The sequence below is a fragment of the Rattus norvegicus genome, chromosome 7 (genome assembly GCF_021556685.1).
Source record: "Rattus norvegicus strain SHRSP/BbbUtx chromosome 7, alternate assembly SHRSP_T2T, whole genome shotgun sequence".
Classification (NCBI taxonomy): domain Eukaryota; kingdom Metazoa; phylum Chordata; class Mammalia; order Rodentia; family Muridae; genus Rattus; species Rattus norvegicus.
The window spans coordinates 72,774,221-72,797,859 of record NC_141540.1 but is presented as its reverse complement, the minus strand read 5'-3'; the positions used below and the strand labels follow the sequence as shown (position 1 = coordinate 72,797,859).

Below are 23,639 nucleotides of genomic sequence, written 5' to 3'. Positions count from 1 at the left end.
TTCTGGCTCTGTACTCATTTTTTATTTGGTTCTTTGGTAAGAACAGATTACAACTGAAATAGTCTCATAATAGTGTGGCTTGGATTGTTAGGTATGCACGTCTGACAGTGCTGCCTCTTCGAAATCCAGGAAACACAGCAGAGTCTCCACGGTACAACATCATTTAATGGTCAGAGACGGTTGTACAGTATTAGAATCAGCCACAGAGCTGTGTGAGGACAGGATCCAGTCCTCTCCCACAGCAGGCAAGCACTTACTGGACAAGAGCTGGCATGTGGCTGGGCCCACAACCTCATCCCGTGATAGCTCCCAGCTCCCACTCTTCCTCAGGGGAGGGTGTGCACCCCACATGCAAGAAGAACCCTTGCCCTTGTCAGGTGGGATGGGACTATGAGTATGGTCAAGGGGAAGCTCTGTGGAAGTGTCTGACAAAGCTCAGGGGCAAGGGTTACCCCAGCTCCCCAACTCCCAGTGGCGCTCACTTTCCCAGCTTCTTCATACGAGCATCAATGCTGGCAAAATTCCCCTCAACTGTGGCCAAGTTTTCACGCATCGTTGTCTGAACCTACAAAAGGGGAAGAGAAGCCTTATGTTTGTTTGGCCCAGGTGTCTATCAGATGAGGAACATCCATAAGAAACTGTAAGAAAAAGAAACAGAGTGGGTAAGATCTACCTCAGTTGCTGGAGTGCTTGCCTAGCAAGCATAAAGCCCTAGGTTCAATTCCTAGTCCTACATAAAATCTCATGCACCCAGGCATAGTGGCAAGCAAGCCCTTTAATTCCAGCACTTGGAAGGCAGAGGCAGATGGAGCTCTGTGAGTCTAGTCTGGACTTGGGGCAGCCAGGGTTTACATAAAAAAACCTTGTCTTGAAATTGAAAACAAAACAAGGTCATAGTTTGATGCCAATATGGGCAAGGGTCTGGAGAGATGGCTCAGAAATTAAGAGCACTGGCTACTCTTCTTGAGGATCCAAGTTTAATTCCCAGCACCTATGTGGGAAACATGAAAATTGTCTCTAAAAGAAAGAAGAACACAGCTTTGGGTCTCTGGTTTTGGGAGGGGTGGGTGGGTGGAGGGAATGTTTGGAGCAGCAGTTTCCAGACTACCCTTTGGGTCCTGTGGCCTTAGGTCAGGGTCTTCAACTAAGGATCTGACCAACCTTCGGAGCTACTACTTATTTTATGAAATGACAGGTGACTTCGATGAGATTAAGTCGTCATAGGTTCAGAGCTTTAGAAAGCTAGAAGAAAAATACACCAAATTATTTTTTTTTTTTCAAGACAGTTTCTTTCTCTTGATGTCCTGGAACTAACTCACTCCAGACCAAGCTGGCTTTGAACTCAGAGACACCCCTTCCTCTGCCTCCTGAGTGCTAGGATTAAAGGTGTGTGCTATACCACATCTGGCTTTTTCTTTTCTCCATTTATTTTGAGACTAGGTCTCGTGTAACCATGACTGGCCTGGAACTCACTATGGTTACCAGGCAGGCCTGGAACTCAAGAAATCCCCAACTCTGCCTCTGGAGTGTTAGGGTTAAAGGTGTGCACCACCACACTCTTGATGACGGTTTGTAATGTAGTTCTTCCCATAGAGACTGTACTAGCTGTGTGCTGAGCATTTGCCACTGCAATCAATAAAAACAGGCTGCTGCTCAAGAGTGTTGAGCAGTTAGGAACCCTGACTGCTTCTGCACAAGACCCAGGCCCAGTCCTTAGCACCCAGATGGTGGCTCAACCATCTTTGTAACTTCAGTTTTAGGGGAACTGATGCCCCCTTCTGGCCTCCACAAGGACCAGGCACATATACGATGCACCTATGTGCATAGAAAAAAACACTGATACATATAAAATCTTTCAAAAGGTAAAAGAGGAGGGGGAGGAGGAAAAGGAAGAGGAGGAGGAACAGGAGGAAGAACAGGGCTGGGGAGATGCTTGGCATTTACTTTGCAAGCATCAGGACCAGAATGTAGATCCCTAGCACTTATGTAAAAATGTGGGCCAGGATCTAGAGGGACGGTTTAGAGGTTAAGAGCACTGGCTACTCTTCCAGAGAACCCAGGTTCAATTCCTAGCACCCACATAATAGCTCTCAGCTGTCTGTACCTCCAGCCCTATGGATTCCAACACTCCCTTCTGCCTACTGTGGGCACTAGGCACATTCATGCTGCAGAGACATGCATGTAGATAAAACACCTATACACATAAAAATAAATTAAAAAAAGAATGGGCATAATGGTACTTGTCTGTAACTCCAATGTTCCCATGCGTATGTGCAAAGGGATTTGGAATATTCTAAACCTAGTTAGAACAATGAGTTCCTGAGATTCCTTTAACCTCAAAAAGGTTAAAGGCCTGAATAAATTATCTCAAGGGTTAAGAGCATATACCAGTCTTGCAGAAGACTAAGTTCAGTTTCCAGTATCCATTTTAGGCAGTTAACTGCCTAAAGTCAAGCTCCAAGAGTATCTGGTGCTTCTGATATTCACAAACACATACACATTCACAAGGGCACATACATACACAGAGGCACACAATCTTATATATACACACACACGAACATATACATACTCTCTTACATACTTAAACACTCACACTAAAATATTTTAATAAGAAAGTAGACACAAGACATGCTCAGACCTAACTCCAGTCTAAAGCGGCAGGGTTTGTTTTGTTGTGAGTTTGACAGTCACTTAACTATATGAATACCAGGTCAGCTATGCATATATATATCTCAAGACCTGTTTCAGAAAAAAAAAAAACAAAAACAAAAACAAAGAAACAAAAAGTCAAGCATGGTCTAGAATTCCTGTAATCCCAGCTCTCGGGAGGAAGGAGGAGGACGACGGACAAAAAGGTGGGGCCAGCCTGGACTATAAAACAAGTTTCAGACTAGTCCGACACCCCCAGTTTCTGCCAAAAGCAAGTAAAGGCCACAGTTAGAAAGAAAGGTTAACCAGGCTCGGGTACAAAGGTCCTACAACTATGAAAACAACTGACATTTAGAGTTGTGAGACAGAACCCTCTGAGGTAGGGCTGGAGAACGTCAGGTCTGCCCTGCCCTGCCCTGAAAAAAGTGGCAACAACATAAAAAGCCCCACACACCTGGGTCAGGAGGGCAGTATTGTCCTTAAGAGAACTCGCCATCATCTGCTGGGTGGTATCCAAGTGTGTCAGGAGCTGACCAAACTGCATAGCTGCAGGAGTGAAGAAGGCATAGCTAAGAGCAGGATCCCTGGTGAGAGGGAACCAAAGGCCCTGGCCAAGGGCCCAGCCCATACCTTGCTCATGAAGCTGCTTGATGGTGACAAGTCTCTGTACCAGCTCAGGGAGAGTGGAGGCCACAGGGCTCCAGCGCTGGATGGTCTCATAGAGCTGGTGCACCTGGAAAAGTGTGCAGGCCCAGAGGGGACACTGCCGTCACAGACTGGGAAAAGGACAGCTGGCAGAGGGAAGGTGCTCCTTCAACTCTCTCAGCTGATAAGACCTGAGGCTGCAAAGTCCCTACATTTGGATGTTACCCCTCAGTGGAGGAGCCTGGGGGAGCACAGTGGGGTAGAGATAGAGAAGACAGTTCCTGACCTTATTCTGTGTGTCTGCGTCCTCCACAGATGCCTTGTGCTTAGCAATCTCATTCACCTTTCCCAGGACACTCTGAAAGCACAGGTGTTAAGGGTGACGGGGCTCCCAGAGTAGGGCTTTCAAAGTCCCAAGCTACTGAGAATCCAGCTAGCTTTCTACTTAATACCTGCAGTCGAGCCTCTACTTGGTCCAGAACTGCAAGGTCCAGGGCGTTCACTTTGGCCTGTAACAGTTCTACCGTTTCCTAGGTCAAGAAAGAGTTTGGACAAGTGTCACCAATAAAGAACCAGTAGGTCTGCGACGTTTCACTGGAGCTAATATACAGCTGTAAACCCAGTCACTGCCATAAGTAACTATTCCCACTGACCTCTGTAATCCACACCCCAGCTCCTTCCACACTTACCATAAGGCAGGCTCCCTGTAGACCTGCAGAAAGGGGATTCTGGGGGAAACAGAGGACGGAAGTCAGTATTCTTCATATAGTCAGTCACAGGATAATTCCCAGTTCTAGGGTAACCCCCTAGCTGACCCCTCCCAGATTCTGGGAACACTGTGAACTAAGGGATCAGTACTCAGGGCTTAGTACTGTAGACTTAGTACAGGAGAACATCCGACCTGAGCATCCTGATCACAGCGGACAGTGGCCTCCAGCTCTGTCAGGCGCTTCTCGAGTTCTGCAACCTATGGGGGAGGAGGAAGGAGAGGAGGGGAAGGAGGAGGGAGAGGAGGAAGAGGAGAAGGAGGTAACGTTTGCCACCTTCCAACCTCTGCCAAGGGTTCCTTTCTTGGAATCCATCCCGAGCTACCTTCATAAATTTAAACTCAAAGTGGATGGACCACATGGGAGGCAGAGGCAGGAGGATCTGGAGTTCAGAGCTAGCCTAATTACATGAGACCCTGCCTCAAAAAAACAGAAATGCAAGGAGGCACAGAGATCGAGATTTCTGGAGGAATCAAAATCCTGCCCAGCACCCACTCCCCAGGCCTGACCCTGTAAGGCCATGTCTCCTTCCCTGGTTCCCAGCCTAGGCTACACTCATACTTACTTTGGCAGCTTGCGAGAACTTGTCCTGCTCAGGCCGTGAGTGGAGTTCGTAAGTGACAAGGCTGCTATCTGGGGGAGTGCCACCTGTGCTCTTTCCCCCTGAGCTGCCTTTGCTGCTCTTGGTTGCTTCCAGCTGCAGCAGTAAGCGCCTGGGGCAGAAGAACAAGTGATAATATGGAGACCCAAAAGCTATTTAAGTCTCTCTTCTGCCTCATAATTCTCATTAAAGAATGGCTAGGCTGCCTCCCTCCTCAGTCCTCCACAGTCCCACTCAGCAGTGACTCTGCTACTAAGCAGGGCACTCACTTAGCTAGGGCTCCATCTGGGTCAGCGAGGTTGATGGCAGCATCTGGTCCCAGAAGCTTCTCCAGGTGGGAAGCTACCAGCTGCTGCTTCAGAGCGGCCAGCTGTTTAGCCAGCACCACAGGGGTGAGCTTCTCCTCAGTGGCTGACTCCTTCACTGTTGTCTGATGGAGGAGGAGTCACAATGACAGGAAAGAAGTGAGGAAAAAGAGCAACAACCTCAAAGAAAGCCATGGCCAGGCAATTTTATTTACTTTATATATCTGCATGTATGCAGTCTGTGTACTACATGCATGCAGTGACCATAGGGGCCTGAAGGGGACATCAGATCCCATGGGACTGGAGTTACAGATGCTGGGAATAGAACTTGGATCTTCCAGAGGAGCAACCAGTGCTCTTAATCTTCCCAGCTACCACTGCCACAGCCCCCGGATAGATTTTAGAACAGCACTGAGTTTAGCAGCATTAAATACAGATTTGTACTCCCCAGCTCTGGAAATCTCATAGCCCTGCACTCAGAAGCCAGTATATGGATGGTGACCTTGATCTTCTCCACCTCCGTTGTCAGCTCCTGGACTTCATGCAGTAGTCGTTGGTACTTCTGCTGTGGTGTCTCCTTTACTCCCAGACCCTCTCCAAGCTAGAGAACAAGGAGGAAGGGGACGTTACCTCTCCCATCAGAGGGAGCCTTAGACCTAAGTCATAAGGTATCCCTCTAACACCTTCGTATGGAAGAGAGGGGGACAACCAGAGGTCTGAAGACTCCAGAACTGTAGCAGAGAATAGAACACTCTCAAGTATATCCTGCTTGGAAGCCAGCCAGACAAACTCAGACTAAGACTGTATCCCTCAGGCTCAGCAGCTAAGGGCACTGGCTGCCCTCACAGAAGACCTTCAGTCCCCAGCACCCATAAGGCGGGTTACAACCCTCTGTAACCCTAGTTCTACAGGATCCAATGCTCTCTTCTGGTTTCTCCAGACATCAGGCACACATATAGTACATATGCATGCATGCGGGCAAACACTTATTTACACAAATAAAAATAAAATAAATCTTAAAAAAAAAAACCCAAAAAACCCAAAGCAAGGTGTGATGGTACATGACTTTAATCCCATCACTGGGAGGCAGAGGCAGACAGATCTCTTGAGTTTGAGGCCAGCCTGGTCTACAGAGCAAGTTCCAGGACAGTTAGAGCTACCCAGAGAAACTCTGTCTTGAAACAATAACAAAAACACCACCAAAATAATAATAATAATAATAATGATGATGATGATGATGATGATGATGATGATGATACTCCAAATAAAAAACAAAACGAGAAAAAATTAAAATGAAGAAACAAAGCCCACAACTTAACACTGCTCACTCCCCTGCAGGCCTGCTCTAGGCTGCCCACCCCAGTAGGCCTGCTCTAGGCTGCCTACCCCTGCAGGCCTGCTCTAGGCTGCCCACCCCAGCAGGCCTGCTCTAGGCTGCCCACCCCCTACAGGCCTGTTCTAGGCTGCTCTAGGCTGCCCATCCCAGCAGGCCTGCTCTAAGCTGCCCATCCCCTGCAGGCCAGCTCTAGGCTGCCCACCCCCTGCAGGCCTGCTCTAGGCTGCCCACCCCCTGCAGGCCTGCTCTAGGCTGCCCACCCCCTACAGACCTGTTCTAGGCTGCTCTAGGCTGCACCCCCCAACCCCCGCAGGCAGGCCTGCTCTAAGCTGCCCACCACCCATACTTGTCACCCAACAAACCATTTCATAGTCTCCAGACTCATATCCTGTCCTCTTGGTCTTTCCAATGCGATCTGAGAAATCTGCCAAGAGAAGAAGACTACTGAGTGGGCTGGCCTAAGCCCAGACCTAGGTGATTGTGAGGGCTCCTCCTAGAAGTCTCCACAAGGGAGCAGAGCCTCAGAGGTCAGGCAGCACGCTCACTCTCTAGGACCCCACACCCACCCCCATCTCCCCCTCCAGCCTCCAGCCCCTGCTCACCAAGCCCCTTTGTCCCTACTCTCTTGTCCTTGAACTTGTCATAGGCAGCGTTGGGGTTGACGATGATGTGTTCCACACTTGTGCTGCTCAGCTCCTCCTGAGGAAACAGGGGATTCAGCCCAGGGGCAGCCCCATTTCCACCTTAGCATTTCTTCTATTCCATAAAATCCCCAAACGTCTTAAGACACTGCATCTTATTTTTCCAAGGGGAAAAGAAGGGGGTTCCATTCTAAGCTACCCACCCAGGCTCAGTCTGAGAAAGTGAAGCTTCCTGGTGAAGTTGGAACTTCAGTAGTATAAATATTAACACCCTGATTTAGCTAGGAACAGAGGCAGTGTAACCTCCCCCACCCACACTGTACATAAGCCTCCCTTCCCTCAACCCCTCCCAGTTATCTGGCACACACCATGCACTCAGGGCAAGAAACAAACTTGGCCTCTCCTAACCTCTCCCTCCCAAAAGCAAATCTCCTTTCCTGATCAAGTCCATTTAGAGCTGACTTCCCATCCTTGCTGGACGGGAAGAAGGAAGGCAAGGGCAGTATTCTGCATGTAAATGGAAGGTTTAATCTTGTGGAAGGTAAGACAGATACAACTTGGAGATGTTAAGAGGACTGTTGGCAGAGGGTATGCTTAGAAGCCTGGTTTCTGGCCTACTATGGGGCTAGACAGCTCAGGGGATACAGAGAAGTAGCAAGGGATCAGTGGGTTGCTTTTAAAGGGACACCTTACAAGTATCTCAGGAGTGCCATAGGCAAGGGCCATACATACAGCCCTCAGCAGAGAAGTGTAGCATGTACCCCTGCTACTAGATCCCCCTGCTGCACCCAAACATCAAGTCAGGTACGTGTAGAGAGGGGAGATACTGTACCCTAGACCTGAGGCTGAGGTTTCTCCTTACACATCAACACGCTCTTCAACAATTACATCATGTCCCTCTTCCAACCAGGAAGGCCACTACAGTGCTGAAGGAAGGGAGGTGCCTAGGAGTGCTGTTTTGTTAGGGGCTGACATCTTCCTGAATCTAGGAAATGACGTTCAATCTGGTTGTTGTACATTAGAGTCCCTTAAAAAACCAACCAACCAACCTTCCTTCCTTCCTTCCTTCCTTCCTTCCTACCCTTCTTCCTTCCTGGAGAAGACAAAGAACAGGCCTGGGCCATGTCTTAGGTGCTGAGTTAACCTCTGCCTGTGTGTGGCTATGTGGGAAGCAGGAGGAGAAACAGGACAGAAGAGACCAATGGCCAGAAAAGGTTCCATCCTTCCCTCTCCACTGAGTCACAGGAGGAACCTGGTGGACGGCAGCCTCAGGAGCTGAGGACAGGAGAGAAGGTGAGGACAAAGTAGCAGCTTCTCTCTCCACCTTCAGGCAGATGCTAGGCAGAGGGACAAGAAAAGGGTCCAGTGGCCCATATACAGGTCCTGGAGAGAAGAGACATTTGAATCCCCATCACCCCTTTCTGTTGGAAGCTCCTACTTGCCAAGTAGCTATATGGTTTCTGGTCTCTAAACTGCCTAAGGACACCAGTTCCAGACAGGCAAGCATCTATGTTGCTGGCTCCTCTCCAGAAAAGCCAACAAGGCAGAGGCCCATTTCAGACAAGCACGGTGGCACACGCTTGTAATCCCAGCTAGACTAGAGACTGGTACAGCAAGCCAGGCCTGCTGGCTCACAGCATAATCCCTGTGCATATTTGGGAAGCTAAGGCAGGAGGGTAGCTGCAAGTCTGGAACCAGCCTAACCATCACCATGAGTTCCAGGCCAGCTAGGGTCACGGTCACAAGACAAGACCCTACTCATAGGAAAAAAAAAAAAAAGACAACGACCTGTTAAAAAGACAGCCAGACACAGCAACACAAACTTTTAATCCCAGCACCTAGGAGGCAGAAGCAGCCTGGGTTACTTTGAGTTCCAGGTCAAGCTAGTCTATACAATGAAACCCCATCTTAAGAAGAAAAAGAAGGAGGAGGAGGAGGAGGAGGAGGGGGAGGAGGAGAAGAAGAGAAGGGACGAAATGCTGGCTGTCACTCGGTACTAGAGTACTGACCCTGCAAGCTTAAGCCCCTGAGCTGAACCTCTGCTACCACAAACACAAAAGAAAAAAGGAAAGGAAAGGAAAGGAAAAGGCATGGGGGCACAACCTGAAGTGAAAGGAAAGTCAAGCCACAGCCACACTCTTGAGCCCTTACAGACGGTGCTCTGTTAGGGGCAGCTCTGTTCTGAAGTAGGGAGAGCTGAGAACAGCAAACGGTCCACACTGAGGAGAGGGTCAGTGGTTCTCAGCAGCTTGCTGGAGAAGTAAGGCCTGGGCCAGGAGGCAACCCAGTGATGGTCTCAGATGGTGCCTAGTCTACCAGCATCTCAAAGACCTGCCATGCCACTACAGTGTCTTGTGAGACAGGAAAGGGTGCTAAGTGTGGGACTGACCAGGAGGTCAAAGGTTTAGTAGAGACAGAGAACAAAACCCATTAAAAAGCAGACGAAGGTTGGGCTTCTTACCAGCTCCTTGTGGTTTCCCCAGAGGTGAGAAAATCAAGAGTTAAAAAGGAAAGGGTGTGGGGGAGAGGGAGGAGGGAGGGAAAAAAAAAGACAAAATTGTTATTAGCAAATTGTCACATGCACTACATAAGTCTTCAAACACTGCACCACAGGGCCCCAGGGAAGCCTAGCAAAATTTGGGGGCCAAGAACTCTAGCTGAGGTCAGAATCTGCCCCAAGAGAAGGAAGACCTCGAGACCTTTTCCTGTCTGGTGCTGAGGGTGCCGCAGAGCCTTGCCACTTAGCAGCAGCCACTGGGGAGTGCTGGACATGAGAGTTAGCTCGTACAAGCTGGTGAAGAACAGGAAGTGCAGAAGAGAAGGCTCAGGTGAGGGGCAGCTACAGAAATGGCAGGATGTGGTGCAGAGAAGGTGGAGATTCTGGGGACCTGACACTGACCAATGGCCCACAATATTCAAGGGAGGGTCTCCCTTAGTAGTTCACATGGCTAAAGCCTGGATTCTCCAGCTGAATGGCTAGTAAATGACTCTGCTACAGCTCTCGATGATGAAGGGGACCTCTGCTGTGATTCCACAGCACAGGATCCCAGGGGACCCCAAGACCTGCAGTTACCAGCCTATGGGCAGAACACGTTTCCCCGAGCCCCAAGGCTCACTGAGCAGGACATGGGGGAAGATGGGTAAACTTCAAACAAGTCTTACTTCAGTGCAAGTCATGGAGACATGGCTCTTACTTCCCAGGAAGAGTGGTGGGCTCGGTACTATAGGAGGGAACTCCAACTGTGTGCCCTGCCTCTCTAGCTCTGTTGATGGATGAGTGGAAGGGTAGAGGGCTGATTGACATGGTATGTGAGAAAACCCACAAACACTTCCTAACAGTTCATCCAGCCTAATTGTGGATCCATTTATTTTAGCCTCTTTTACCCACATCCAGTGACTCCAAGGTCTTCGGATGTCCATCTGTACACAGTGGGCATAAGCACTCCCAGGTACACACATGCAGAACCACAAAAGAAACAGAGGTATTATACTTGTTTCTGACTTGCTCTTACCAAGCTAAAAGCAGCTTAGGAAAAACTCAAGGAAAAGGGGGAGACCATGGGCAATAAAGTGAAGTTCAAACCAAGAGGGAAGGGGCAAAAACCAAAGCATTCCAGCAAAAAACCACAACAGGGATGAGCAGTGGTGTGTGCTGTGTATACCAAGTCTATCTGCGAAGAAGTTGAGGGATGATGAGGCTTAGGGCATAATTCCTATACATGTAGTAGAAGCAGTTATCATAGAAATTTAATAAACAACAGGAAATTAGAAAAAGTCTAAGTGCTCTGATCTTGGGTCCAGCTCACCTGGACCATGGCTCCCACTCCCTTTCATCAATGGTTGTCTGGACAAGTGACTGTGCCTCAGAGAACTAGACCCGGGGTTCTACATCACACAGGGACGGCACGGTGGCCACTCTGCTGAGGCTGTTCAGGCTCTACACAATACTTCAGCCAGGGGGACTTCAGAACCATGGTGACAAGGAACATGGAGAGAGCTGTAGAATAAAACTGTCTATGACGGGCCAACATGATGCTGACAACCCATCATTTCTAAAAGAGGAATACAGAAACAAAGACTAAGGAAGCACAAATAACCAAAATTATTCTAAAATCGCACATAGCACCTTTCCCATCCTGCTTGAGTCTTTCTCATCCAATAAAAGACCCTTTGCTCTCCACCCTTGTCTACAATGGCTGAAGGCCAGCTCATAAAAATTTCTTCTTGCAATTTTTTTCAAGTCTACACCCTTTTGTTTAAAGGCCTCCATGTTTCGACTCCCTCCTTCGTCCAGTTTTATTCTGCAGACCTCACAAGGCAAAGAGACAATGATTCACAATGATTCGTGCATCACAGTTGTGTTTCTAAACGTTGATTGATGATCTTTTTTTTTTTTCGGAGCTGGGGACCGAACCCAGGGCCTTGCGGTTGCTAGGCAAGCGCTCTACCACTGAGCTAAATCCCCAACCCCGACTGATGATCTTTAAACATAAGGCCAGCCAGGCTCAAATAGGGATTCATTGGAATTTGAAACAATTAGCTACAACAATTGCAAAGTGGCAGAGCATTGCATGCAAGATGGCAAATGAACAAACATGCAGAGAAGAAGCATTGAATGGCCTTACTTGTGCAAACTAGTGTCCAGGCAGGGTGGTGAGGAGGGAGGATGGGGGAAGCATTAGGAAAAACTCCGGTAAGTAAAGTGCAGCAACAATCAATGAACACAATCAGCTTACTTTGTGATACCTGGTACTCTGAACTGCGAGAGAGCAAACCTCTGACAGGTGTCTAATTTTGGGCAGGCAGGGGCAGGGCATGCCTCAGCTGGGGGAGGCACCAAGTACACTCAGAAATCTTCCTTCTCCATGGCCTCGGGTAGTCACGTCATACAGGGAGGGCTGGAGTTAAGCCCTGTTCTACTGAGGTGTCCTTAATTCCCTCTTCTAACGCCAGAGCAGAGAGCTTTCAGGACTCAAGGCCAGGGGAGGGTGTTCCATTAGGGAGGTGAGCTTCCAAAGGGGACACTCTGAGAAGCCATTGTCTCAGTCAGCCAGGGTGTGGCTGAGACACAGCTCTCCCCATACTATGAAGGGAAGAACTGCTAGCCTCTGCTGTTTGCCAGCCCATTCCTATTGTATAACATTTTACTTCCTGCTAAAATTGTTTTAAAGAAATAGAAGAAAAATTGGAATCATTTGGAAAAAACAAACAAACCAAATTTACTTCTTTCCTGTCCCACCCTTCTCACTCTGGGCATCATAGTTCTTTAATGTCTAAGTTAAACTAGCAACTAAGATCTAAAGAATATTATTTACTTTCACAGGGACTTTATTTTTTTTCTTTGCTTGGCAGTAGAGAAATCAGAGGAAGGTTAAAGACACTGAAGGGCCACTGGGCCATTCTTCTTGATATTCCTTTAGATTAATACCTGGAAGCCAGGTGTGGTGGCAAATGTCTTAACTCCTAGCAATTGGCCAGCCTGTGCTACATAAAACTACATAGGGTGTTCTAGGCCAGACAGGGCAATACAATGAGAGCTTGTTTCAAAATTAAAATAAAAAATAAATTAACATTTGCAGACCCCTAAAATTATTTACAATTTGGCTATATTAGCTGTTCCGAGGAAAGAGAACCAAGAGGCAGGCAGAGGTGGGGAACTTTTTCACAACACAGTCTTAAACATTTTTGTTTTTTGTTTTTTTTTCTACAAATGTATGACTTAATTTGAAAACAAATGAAATTCAAATTGAAAACAATCTGGAGATTCCGAAGCGGCAGAAGACCTCATGGCTCAGCGGCTCCCAGCCAGCACCCAGGCCTCAGAGCCACAGTGTTTCTGGATTGGAGCTGCCCCTCAAACTGCACGTTCACGTCAGCACGTTATGAGCAGCAGCAGAGCCGTTACGCAGCACCCTTCCCAGACACGGCCTTCCTAAGGCCCATAGGGACATGTAGGGGCCAAAGATATTAGCTGACATCAGGAAGTGACTTAGCTCTCAGGGCTCCTGCAGCACTGAAGGTCTCCACACACACTCTTCTAAAAAGCTGGCTGAGCTACGGTGATGAGAGCAGCTGCAGCACCTGAGTCTACAGGGCTGCAGTGATACTGTCTGTCTGCATCAGCGACTGGCAGACAGTCTCTCTCTGCACGCTTGGTATTCTACAGGCAGAGGTTCTGAGCCATCGCTGAGTTGGCTCCTCGTATTATGCTCCCCTGCTCTAAGGACAGAGTTAGCTGAGGCACCTCTTGGAGTGACAGCTTCACACTCAGGTACTTCGACAATGACACCATCTGCATTATCTCCAGATACTTAAGCTTGAGGGAAAAGGGATCGGCAGACTGACATGCCAGCAAATACAGAAGCCACAAGGAACACACTGTTGAGAGAAGGGACAGGGAAGTCATTCCCACAGTGTAGGAAGCACTTCCACATGGGAGAACAAGATAAGAATAAGTGAGCATGCCAAGCCATACCAGTGTAAGGCAGCAGCCAACATCCCCAGAACTAACCAGCCCCACAGACATGGCCACAGGACTGACAGACACACACACTGGGCCTGCTGACAATGTCCCCATGACTTTGGCCACGCCTCCACTGTGCTCTCATAGCATCCACATGAGCCCAGCTCGGTGTGGTTTGGAACTAATAAAACATAATCTATATAGGCCACTGCTGGACCTCTGTGCTCACAGCACTTTACTAACGTCTGTTCATTCCCTTTGGGCTTTTTCTTATGTTACCTATACATATCCTAACTCCTACATTTCCTGTATACATCCTAACTGTCTCGGCAAAAATCAAAAGAGAATGAACATATTCTTTTAAATGATAATAAATTCCTGGTTAAAGTGTGCCCCCCACCACCCACCGACTCCTTACAGCACACAGAGCAGACTTAATATATTATTACCATTGTCTCTTCTCTGCTGATTACACCTTCCCTAATGGTTAGTACAGTTCCAAATTCAAGTTCTTGCTAAGTACTAATAACGATTTAATTTAATGATTGAAATATCTTATAAAATAAAAAAGGCCCACCCTAACCTTGAACAATGTATTATGTTCAAGTTTCATAATTCAACGCGTGGTTTAGAACCCAGGGGCCTCACTAATCGATTGCTAGTCCAGAATGTAACTGCTTAGAGATACTTCAATTGTATTTAATAAGACTTGGGTTTTACAGGTCCTGTTAGTTGTAATCTCACTGGCTTGACTCTCCTTTCTAGTATCGTTCACTGGTGGCTGCCAGAAGCTGAACAAGGCCTTTAAAAGTTCTGAGACCTACATACCACCCAGGCTGGGGTTGGCATACCCACTTATTGTTGTGGCTTGCCAGAGAAGGGAAAGGGCCTGTATCTGGGGAGAAAGGTCAGAGTCCCAAGGGATCCTGAGGTGTAGCACATAGTCTTACCGCATCAAACTCTGCTTGATCATCCTCAGGTAGGTCGCTGGTTTCATAAACATCTGGCTCGTTCCTGGCCTGCAGGGAGAAGCAGGGATCACCCAGACTCATTTCCCAGCATTCCTCTCTTATCCCATTTCCTTTGAACAAGGTACTGGAAAACCACACTGTATCTCAAAGATTCTGTCCTCCACCTCCCCTGTCAACTGTATGTTGGTTCCCTTCTCTCGGTGGGGTGACCACAGGTACATAGTGGGACCTGGGATAAAATGACCAGTGTTAAAGAAAGATGTTACCCTGAACACTGCTGAGAGGCTAGTCCTTGCTAATCATTTTGTCCTAGTCTGGAGTGAGGGTTCCTTGAGTTAGGCCCTGCACATCACTATGCAAGGGTTGAGAGTGACTCAGGACCTTAGTTCTCAAGGTCCTGTATACCAACCTCCCAACCCTGAGAATGCAGAGAGGGCAGCACGAACAGAGGATACATGCCGGCTTGTGTATGAGGAGCAAGCACACAGGCGCACGCAATGCACAGATCTCCCTGGCAAGAAGGCCATCAAGTGGCCTGGTGAGTATGGCTGGAGTACGGATGCGGGGGCGGGCAATCGGGAAATTTGGGGCGACAAGAGCACTGTTGACATGGACGGTACAAACACTCGGGCACAAGTGGTAAGCGCCTGGAAGTGATTTCTGGGCGGAGAAACCCGCTACTGCCAGAGAGGGGGCCCGACACGGTCCAACGGCCGGCCCAGCCGGCTCTGGAGTCCAGAAGGTGCTGCGGCCGTCCAAGGGCGAGCGGCGGGAACCCTTGGGGCGAAAGGCCTGCCAGCGGGAGGGGTCGCGGGCTGGTTTCTGTTAGGGATCCTCGGGAGGTCGGGGGCGCGGTCTGGGGAGCCGGGCCCGGCCCTGTACTCACAATGCCGGGGAGATCGGCGTATTTAGGGTCCGCCATGGCGGCGGCGAAGCGGGGCTGGGGGAACCGGGGCCTTGGAGGAGCCGGGCCGGTGACCGAGTGGGGGAGAGGCTGGGTCCGGGTCCCCGGCTAGGCGACGATAAGGGGAGCGGCGGAGGAGCAGGAAGTCTCGCGACAGGAGCAGGCCGGCAGGAGGGGACCGCAAAAGTCGCGAGGATAGCCGGCTACCACACCCCTGGACAGGCTGGGATTGGTGAGAGCGACAGTGAATGAGGTAATGGCGAGGAGACGCCGCCTAGCATTGTGGGATATGTAGTCCTGGTCTTCTGGGGCTTGGGCTGGCAGTGACAATAACAACCTTAGGGAGCTATTACATACATTTTATCTCTTTTCGTCTTTAATAGTCTATGAAAGGAGTTTCATAATTCCTGCCGTAGATAACCTGGAAATTGACTAGATGAAACCACACAGCCTGCCACGGCATGCTGTTTACAGAAAGATTTTATAAAAATGTAAAGAATGGAAAAGTAAGGCCGTCTTTGCAGTTAGAGCTTCTGGAAAAAATAGAGGATCCTTAAGTAAATTTTAATTTCAGGAGCTGGAGAGATGTCTAAGGGGTTAAGAGCACGGCCCTCTTGCAGAAGACCTGTGTTCTGTATAACTCCCCGGTACCAAGTGCCCTCTTCTGGCCTCTGAGGACACCAGACACACATGCAGACAAACACGCAGACACATAAAATAAATAATAATAATTTTTAAAAAATTAACTTCAGGTGGACCACTAACAATTGTTAGTATAAGCACGCTTCTTATTATTATACTTCTGATATACATATAATAATCTGAAAACCAAGTTTATCTGAGTGTGCTATTTCTTTTTTTCCAAAATTCTGGACATCTTAAATGGAAAAGTCCGGGCTCACAGTCTGACTGAATGCTCCATGATGGTCATCAATTCATTAATAGTTCCCCAGAAATTAGGAGGGAGGAATTTACACAGGTCTCAAACTTTAGTTCAGGGTGGCCTGGGACTCACTTTTCAGTGCTGGGGATTAAACTCAGGACCTTGCATAGTAGCTTTGTGTCCAGATCAACAACAAATCTTTCTGGAGGAGAGACATGGTATAGGTAATCTTCTTACTTTGCTTATGCCGTTGCCTGACAATAGAAACCCCAATTTGATTTAATTTAATTTATTTCTTTGTGTGTTGTGTGTGCACACACATGCATGTGGAGATCAGCGGGCAACTGTTATTCATCTGTTTTCTCTTCCCACCAGGGGGGTCCTGCAGATCAAATTCAGGTGTTTGGAAAACCCCTTTGCCTGCTGAGCCATCTCACTGGCTCACTTCTGAAACAAAAGAAAAGGCTGGGTGTGGTGGCACATGCCTGATCTAGGGAGTCCCAGAATCTCTATGTAGCTCCAGCTGTCTCGAAACAAGAGCAGAAGAGGAGAAGGAGGAGGGGGTTTGGGGGTGCGATGGGAGGTGGGAAACAAATAGAAAACCTACTCTGTGCTTGTAGAGAAATAAAAAGACACACTCAGGATAAAAGGAAGTTCTCCAGCCAAACATACTGGTGCCCACATATGTTCCTGGCACTTGGGAGGCTGAGGTGGGAAGAATGCAAGAACAGGCTAGCCTGTGTGTAAGAACTGCTCCCACAGACCCTATCTCAAAAATTAAAATAACAGAAAATCAGTGACCTTGCTGTGGCTGTGCATGCGCACACAGACCCACTGAATTCTTACCTCTGTGAACTGTCATTTTGAAGCCACTAAGGATGCTACCTTCTTGCCTCTAGAGGCTGGACGTTGGTATATTTCCTGAGCTTGCAATATGCTGCAACCTTCAGAAATAGTGCCAAACAACTGAGGGTAGCGTTCCTGAGTTAGGAACCGGCCATTGTCACTCCTGGCTTCTGCCCAAGCCTCGGCCTCTGTGGCCATGATCCCCAGGTCGTGTTTTGGGCTCCTTTCTGTCGGTTCTCTTACAAATCAAGAGTGTGACTGGCAAAGGCCCAGCTCAGCTGGTGTCTGGCTGGGTTAGGGCTTGTTTATCTAGGCTACCACCCTCTCACCCTCGCCCCATAGTGGCTAACTGGCCCTAGTGACTGGCCATTTTCTGAGCCAAGGCCTCCACCCACTTCTCCCTTCTCCCATCAGCCCATCCTCCCCTTGGCTAAAACCTCAAGCCCTGCGGCCTAGCTCTCTGTTGACTAGCAGAGGCTGTGACATTGAGCAAAATCAATTTGACCAGCTCTTGGTGTTCCTGCTCTGGGCTGTGGAGGGAGACAGGACAAGAAGTCTCTTGGCTTGGCTCTTTGTCTTTCTTTCTTTCTTTCTTTCTTTCTTTCTTTCTTTCTTTCTTTCTTTCTCCTGCTGTGAGAATAGGGAGAAAAGAAGAATGGGGACGCTCTCCAAAGGTCACTAGGGCAACACTGAGCCGTCTGAGACTAGGGTGGTAAACACACACAGATACTGAGCCCGTCTGAGACCCAAATATAGCTATTTGCCCTGGAAGTCCCACACAACAGACTCTCTGGCCCTTGTTCCTTTCCTCAGGCTGTTAGACTCCTGTTCTCTTGCAAAAGTTGCTCCTGCCTACCCATATCCTGCCCCAACCTTAGAGGCCTCATTGAGAATGCCACCTGTCCCTGAATGCTGATGGCTGGACCATAGCTTGTCTTTCCTTCTATTTTGGGACCTGATTATCACCACACAGTAGCGCTTTCGGTGAAGAAAGGAGGGGAGTAGGTTAGACCTGACTGTCTCTTCTCCATGGCTCGAGACCTAAACATCACTTCCGTAGATGTGCACCCATGAAGGCTGACTGGCTCATTGTACATCTGAGGAGTGGAAAGAGGCTGGGAGAGGGAGGATATGTGTGATTTAAATATGAAAAGAGGTGTGTAATGGTTTGGGGGAAGTGTTCTGGAATAAAGGGGATGGGAAGGCCCATAGGTGCTCTTTCCCAGGAAGGCGACAGGCCCACCTTAGTCCCCTTATCCATTCCTGTAAGTGGAGTCTGAGATGGAACAGACGAGTTGCGTGTAGCGAAGTGAGCTGTGTAGGGAAGGGGTTAGGACAAGGTTATTCGTGAGCCTCCAGATCGAGGAACCAGGTGAGCAGAAACCAAACTCCACCCTTGGGTGGTCGCTGTCCGGAGGATCACCCCCCCTGCGAAGGAAACTCCGCCCCCGCGGCTCCTGCGCGCCCCGCCCAGGCCCGCAGCGCGGCTGCAGCGCAAGGGGCGGAGAGGCACAGCGCGGCGAGAGGACCAAAAGCCCAGGTCGCCCGCATCCAGTGCCGCAGGACACCAAAAGCGCACCTTCGCCTGGGCATCCCAGCTGCTCCCTTGGCCTCAGCGACAGATCACCTGTCCTCCGCCTCAACCCCAACCCAGCGCTCCCTTCCTCCGGAGCACACGCTACCGTTGCAGCCGGAGACGCGCCCCAGCCCCTCGACGTCGACCACCATGGCGGAGACCAATAACGAATGCAGCATCAAGGTGCTTTGCCGATTTCGGCCCCTGAACCAGGCCGAGATCCTGCGGGGGGACAAGTTCATCCCCATTTTCCAAGGGGACGACAGCGTCATTATTGGGGTGAGTGCCTACATCCGAAGGAAATTAGAGGAGGGGGTGGAATGCAAAAATCTTTTCACCCCCAAGACTTAGCCCCTCTGCCTGTCATCCTGCAGCGGCTCCGGGATGCTCAGCCTCCATCCTCTCCGCCGCAGCCCCTCCTCTCCCCTGCATCAGGATGGCTGGGTGTGGCCTGCCTAGGCCTGCAGCCAAGTCTCTGCAGAGTGGGAGGGGGCTCTTTCCCGTCATCAGGAGCCCCAACTTGTCTTTGCTAGTCTCTTGCAATGTTCCCACCCCTTAGAGCCAGTTGTGATGTTTTAGAGCCTTTGTAATGTTTTCCGTCTCCCGTAGAGAAAGCGCATTTTCCCTTTGTTATTGGCTCACATCTCTACCCTAACCTCCACGAAAGGAGGGGAAGGTTAGTGGATGGACTAGATCAGACATGAGAAGTCTAGGGTCTCTGTGGAGGTATGAATGGGAGTGGGTTCTAGGACCAGCCCTTCATCCTCACCTCAAGTAGTTGCTACCTGGACCTGGGGGCAGGGAGCACAAATCTTGGTGAAAGGTTTTCTGGGAAAGCAATACACGGATGCCACACCCAGTTGGAGAGTTAGCCTCTAGAATCCTAAGGGCCTTGTGTGCCTTTCCATCCTGAGTATAATATCAAGAGCATTTCAGATCCTGAGCCCTCCCAAGTCGAAGTGCCCGAACCCTGACTGGGAACATTCCTGCTTATTCATCTCAGTCTTGAAGATCTCATACAATGAGTGCTACCTGGCCATGGCAGCCCTCTCCCAAGGAGATCATCAGGAGAGTTAATACTTTCTGTGTACTTGGTGTTCCGTGCTTAGGACTAAATTCTCAAGACTGCAGTAAGTGGTGTTCCTGTTTCCATTTTGCAGGGGAGGAGGTTGAGGTCTGAGGAAGTTGAATGACTTTCTCAAGGTCATGCTGAGAAGCCATAGATCCGCTAGTCTACGGAACTGAACTCAAGTCTGTGACTCCGAAACTCACATGTTTTTCCTTTATGTCACCCCACCTCCCCAGATTTCTGTTCCAGACAGTTATCTGCGGTGGCCTAAAGGGCTGCTCGGTCTTGCCCCTTCCACCTTTCTTAGGGTGTTAAGGACCTTCAGGGTAAGAGGATCTGGGGTCTGGTTCTGTAGGGCTTTGGGGCTACTGAGCCAAGAAATGGTTGTCAGTTTCAGAAGGGAGGAGCAGTTATGGGGGCAGTCCTCAAGGTCAGGGTGATTCTTGAGTGCCTTAGTCCATAGTGCTTGGCACTATGTACTAAGTAACTAGAAAGGAGACGCCTGGACCTTCTGAGTTAGTCAGAGTAAACATGTCTTTGAGAGGCTCCGAGCTCCTACCCGTCTTCATCCATGTGTTGCCATAGTCTCATAGAGTGAACTCGGTGGCTGCCTTTGTAGTGTGTGTACATTTGCCACAGGAGGGTATCTCTGTTTTGCCTGAGAGACCCTAGGCTTTGCTGTTTGGCCAGTGTGGCCAGGTTAAAATAAAGACTAGATCGATCCCCGGGAGCCCCCTCTCTCTGAGTAACCTGGCTGGCTGGCTTTGACTGAAGAATTTGCAACTTGAGGCCCCTTTAAGTTACAAAGACTGAAGGGGGTCGCCACAGGAAGCAAACCCACTAGGGTCTACTTTAAAGCCAACTTCCCCGTCCTAGATTTATCCACCACATGAAGATGGATTCCTTTAGGCTCTATGGGCCATCCGGGTGTGGGATGAGTCCTGGCCTGTGAGGCACCAGGGGAAGAGTGGGGGTGAAAGAAGTCCATGGCCCCCTGGTAACACAACTCCAGTCTCAGCTCTGGAGTTAGTCTCCTCTTACCTGTCCTGCCAGTCCTTGTAGGGCTATAACTCAGTCTGAATCTTCCCTTGCCCAAGTCTCTTACTCCGGATGTAGGTTCTTACAGGGGCCATTTTGTCTCAGGTCACATCCTTAGAGCTGCCTGCATGTTGGATGTTCATTCTTCAGTCAGTGGAAGGGTGACCACGGGGTTTTGAGGAGATCCTTGAAGGCTCTAGTAGGGCGATGGCAACTCCCTCCCACCTCTCCCTTATTTTCTACTCCAGCTCTCTCTGGGAGCCATCATGGGGAGCTGCCTGCTGAGGAGTGGAGGAAGCCGCTTCAGAGTGTCTGGGAGGATGAGGACGAGCTGGGGTTGAGTGGGAGAGGATAACTCCCCAGAGCCATCAGCCCTGCTCCCTCCTGTGACGCGCTCCCTTCTCCTCACAGCCCTGGTCGCCTGGGCTTTAGAGGCCCTTCTGTTCCTGGGCTGCATTCAGCTTGCAGAGGGTAGGACAGCAAGGAGAGACAGAGGGCTCTGTAGGTCTTATCTCTCCCTGGAGTCTGAGGGGTGGGATTAGACAAAGTCAGAAGTCCTTGTCATTGTAGAAGGCTGGTGGGACACTGTGTGCGAGCTGTTGTCTTGGTTTGTTCTTTTACTCTTACAATCCTGTCTGATGTTTTCACTGGGCTCATGTGTCCCTCTGGCTTTTCTCATCTTTGTTCCAGCTTGGACCACTGTAAGTCTGCCAGATGTGGGAGGGGGGCAAGGAATCAATCAAAGTCAATTCCCCCTCCCCCAACCCCCCTCTTCAACTGTCCAAAGCTTCTTCCCTCAGGTCTCCCAAAAGACAAGTGAATTCTGCTTTTGGGTGTTTTGAGACACCTCAAAAAAAAAGCCCAAGCGCCCAGGGCTGTGAGGAGAAGGGAGCGCATCACAGGGGGGAGCAGGGCTGATGTCTCTGGGGAGTTATCCTCTGTGTAGCCCTGGCTGTTCTGGAACTCACTCTGTAGACCAGGCTGGCCTGAACTCACAGGGGTCCACCTGCCTCTGTCTCCCAGGTGCTGGGATTAAAGGCGTGCACTACCTCTGCCCGGATTTTTTTTTTCATGACATTTATTTTATCGTATGATGGGTTTGCATGATACCCGCAGTGGGTGTGCGTGTGCCACAGTACACGTGTGAGGGTCAGAGGACAACTTTCAGGAGTCAGTACCTTCTTCCCCCATGTAGGTCCTTGGAATTGAACTAATAATGCCAGGCAACACCTTCACCCACTGAACCATCTCTCTGGCCCAGTTTTGTTCTGTTTTGTTTCTGAGACAGACCTTCCCATATGCCTCAGCGCAGCCTGGAACTCTATGTATTCCAGGCTGCACTTCATCTATCCTCCTGTCTCAGATCTCCTGAGTACTGGGATTACAGTCATGTGCTACCATCATGAAGGGGTCCTGAAGGGAAAGTAAGGGTCTCTTTAACTTTGAGGGGAGTGTCATAAAGGAAGATGCAGAGGGAGGCATTGTTTACTGTGGCTAGTGTCACTCAAGCATTACCGTGGCAACAACCCACAAGGCTATTACCATAGAATAGGGCCTGGTGCTTGAAGATTTGGATCCTACCAAAGACTTTCTCAACAACTGAGCAGGTCTCTGGGTTCCTAATCTTTGTTCCCTATTAACATCCGTCACCACAGGTGTTGCAAAACCATAGGGGGGGGGTCCTGGGACCTTTCCTGAGCCACTAATGAAGGGAACAAGGGAACGCAGAGTGGGTTGAAAGATGACATGGCACCCTGGCTGTGGGACTTTGTGTAGAGAGTCTCTAGAAAAGGTAGAAGGAGTGTGGAGCTTGCAGTGCTGGGAGAGAGCATCCCTGAGGTGGGGAGACTCTGCAGGGATATTGCTAATGGAGCCGGTTGGTCACCGTGCAGCTTCTGAAGCTTTGCCATTAGCTGGTGTGCAATTACTGAGGGAAGGAGAGTGAAGGAGGCCCCGTGTAGGATTGGGGGAGAACCTCTCCTGCAATGGGGTCAAGGCTAGACAAGGGGGTGATGAAAGGCAGGTTGTACTTGAAAACACTTTGAGAAATGTAGAACGGAGAGGAGGCCCATGGGCAAGCAAAGGCAAAGCTGTGAGGAGGAGGAGCTGACACGTGGTTGGCATTTGAGCTTCCTTGGTCAGTGACTCTGAGCATGGGTTTGCAGTTAGAGCCTTTTGGGTTGGAAACTGCGTTCACCGTATCATAGCTGCGTGGCAGTGCAAAAGCTGCTAGACCACTCCGAGCCCCTGTTTCCTCATTTATAAAGTGAGAATAACTACTTCTAGGATTAGTGTACCCATCACATGAGGCACCGTGCATAAACTGCATCACGCTAACAGGCACAGGATAAATCAACTCTGCTTTTAACTCTTGCTTGGGGAGTTGGAGTGTATGTAGTGTGTGCATGTATATGTGGACACACACATGTTTGTAAGAGAGTGAGCATGCACATATCCCTACATACAGAGGCCAAAGGAGGACGTCTGTGTCCTCTTCTATTGCCTGCCACCTGTTCCCTTGAGTCAGTCTCTTACTGAATCTGAAGTTACTATTGTGACGTGTGACTCCCCTGGGATCCACCTGTCCCTGCCTCCCAATACTAAGGTTACAGGCACACACAGTCTTTCCCAGGTTTTACATGGGTGCTGGAGATTTGATCCAGGTCTTCTTGCATGCACAAGAGGTTACCGGGTCACCTCCCAGCCTCAGTTATTAAAATTGCACCATCTATCTATCTATCTATCTATCTATCTATCTATCTATCATCTATCTATCATCTATCTATCTATCATCTATCATCTATCTATCTATCATCTATCTATCTATCATCTATCTATCATCTATCTATCTATCATCTATCTATCATCTATCTATCTATCATCTACCTATCTTATCTATCTATCATCTATCTATCTATCATCTATCTATCTATCATCTATCTATC

At 49.2% G+C, this 23,639-nt stretch overlaps 2 protein-coding genes across 5 annotated transcripts in view; one reads left to right on the top strand and one right to left on the bottom strand.

The window, feature by feature from the left end:
- Nucleotides 1-15,430, bottom strand: Dctn2 (dynactin subunit 2). Of its 2 annotated transcripts, none has more exons than XM_087556411.1 (14): nt 15,265-15,430; nt 14,358-14,426; nt 6,906-7,002; nt 6,666-6,727; nt 5,470-5,568; nt 4,932-5,092; nt 4,627-4,774; nt 4,196-4,261; nt 3,984-4,022; nt 3,747-3,824; nt 3,581-3,652; nt 3,280-3,382; nt 3,104-3,195; nt 1-638 (listed from the first exon to the last, which is right to left on the bottom strand). In XM_087556411.1, the coding sequence occupies exons 1-14, from the start codon at nt 15,298-15,300 to the stop codon at nt 588-590; spliced, it is 1,173 nt and encodes a 390-aa protein (XP_087412537.1). In that variant the 5' UTR covers nt 15,301-15,430; the 3' UTR covers nt 1-587. The 2 variants fall into 2 exon arrangements, with proteins under 2 accessions (XP_087412537.1, NP_001004239.1); NM_001004239.1 differs by having other exon boundaries at nt 146-565; nt 15,265-15,410.
- A 3,092-nt stretch (nt 15,431-18,522) lies between these two features.
- Kif5a (kinesin family member 5A) overlaps nt 18,523-23,639 on the top strand; it is a 39,614-nt gene continuing 34,497 nt past the window's right edge. For 2 of the 3 annotated variants that reach the window (XM_087557306.1, XM_087557305.1), the window contains exon 1: nt 18,523-18,866. In XM_087557306.1, the coding sequence (XP_087413432.1) occupies nt 18,738-18,866 (129 nt within the window). In that variant the 5' untranslated portion in view covers nt 18,523-18,737. 3 annotated transcript variants of the gene reach the window in all.

What these genes read in the sequence shown, in the direction of transcription:
- Dctn2 (NM_001004239.1), bottom strand. Translation starts at nt 15,300, where the DNA reads ATGGCGGACCCTAAATACGCCGATCTCCCCGGCATT. An exon ending in AGTCTGGAGACTATGAAATG is followed by an intron (nt 5,569 to 6,665) that starts GTTTGTTGGGTG and finishes CTTGTTCTCTAG; the next exon opens with CTTGGAGAGGGTCTGGGAGT. An exon ending in CCAGATGGAGCCCTAGCTAA is followed by an intron (nt 4,775 to 4,931) that starts GTGAGTGCCCTG and finishes CTTCTGCCCCAG; the next exon opens with GCGCTTACTGCTGCAGCTGG.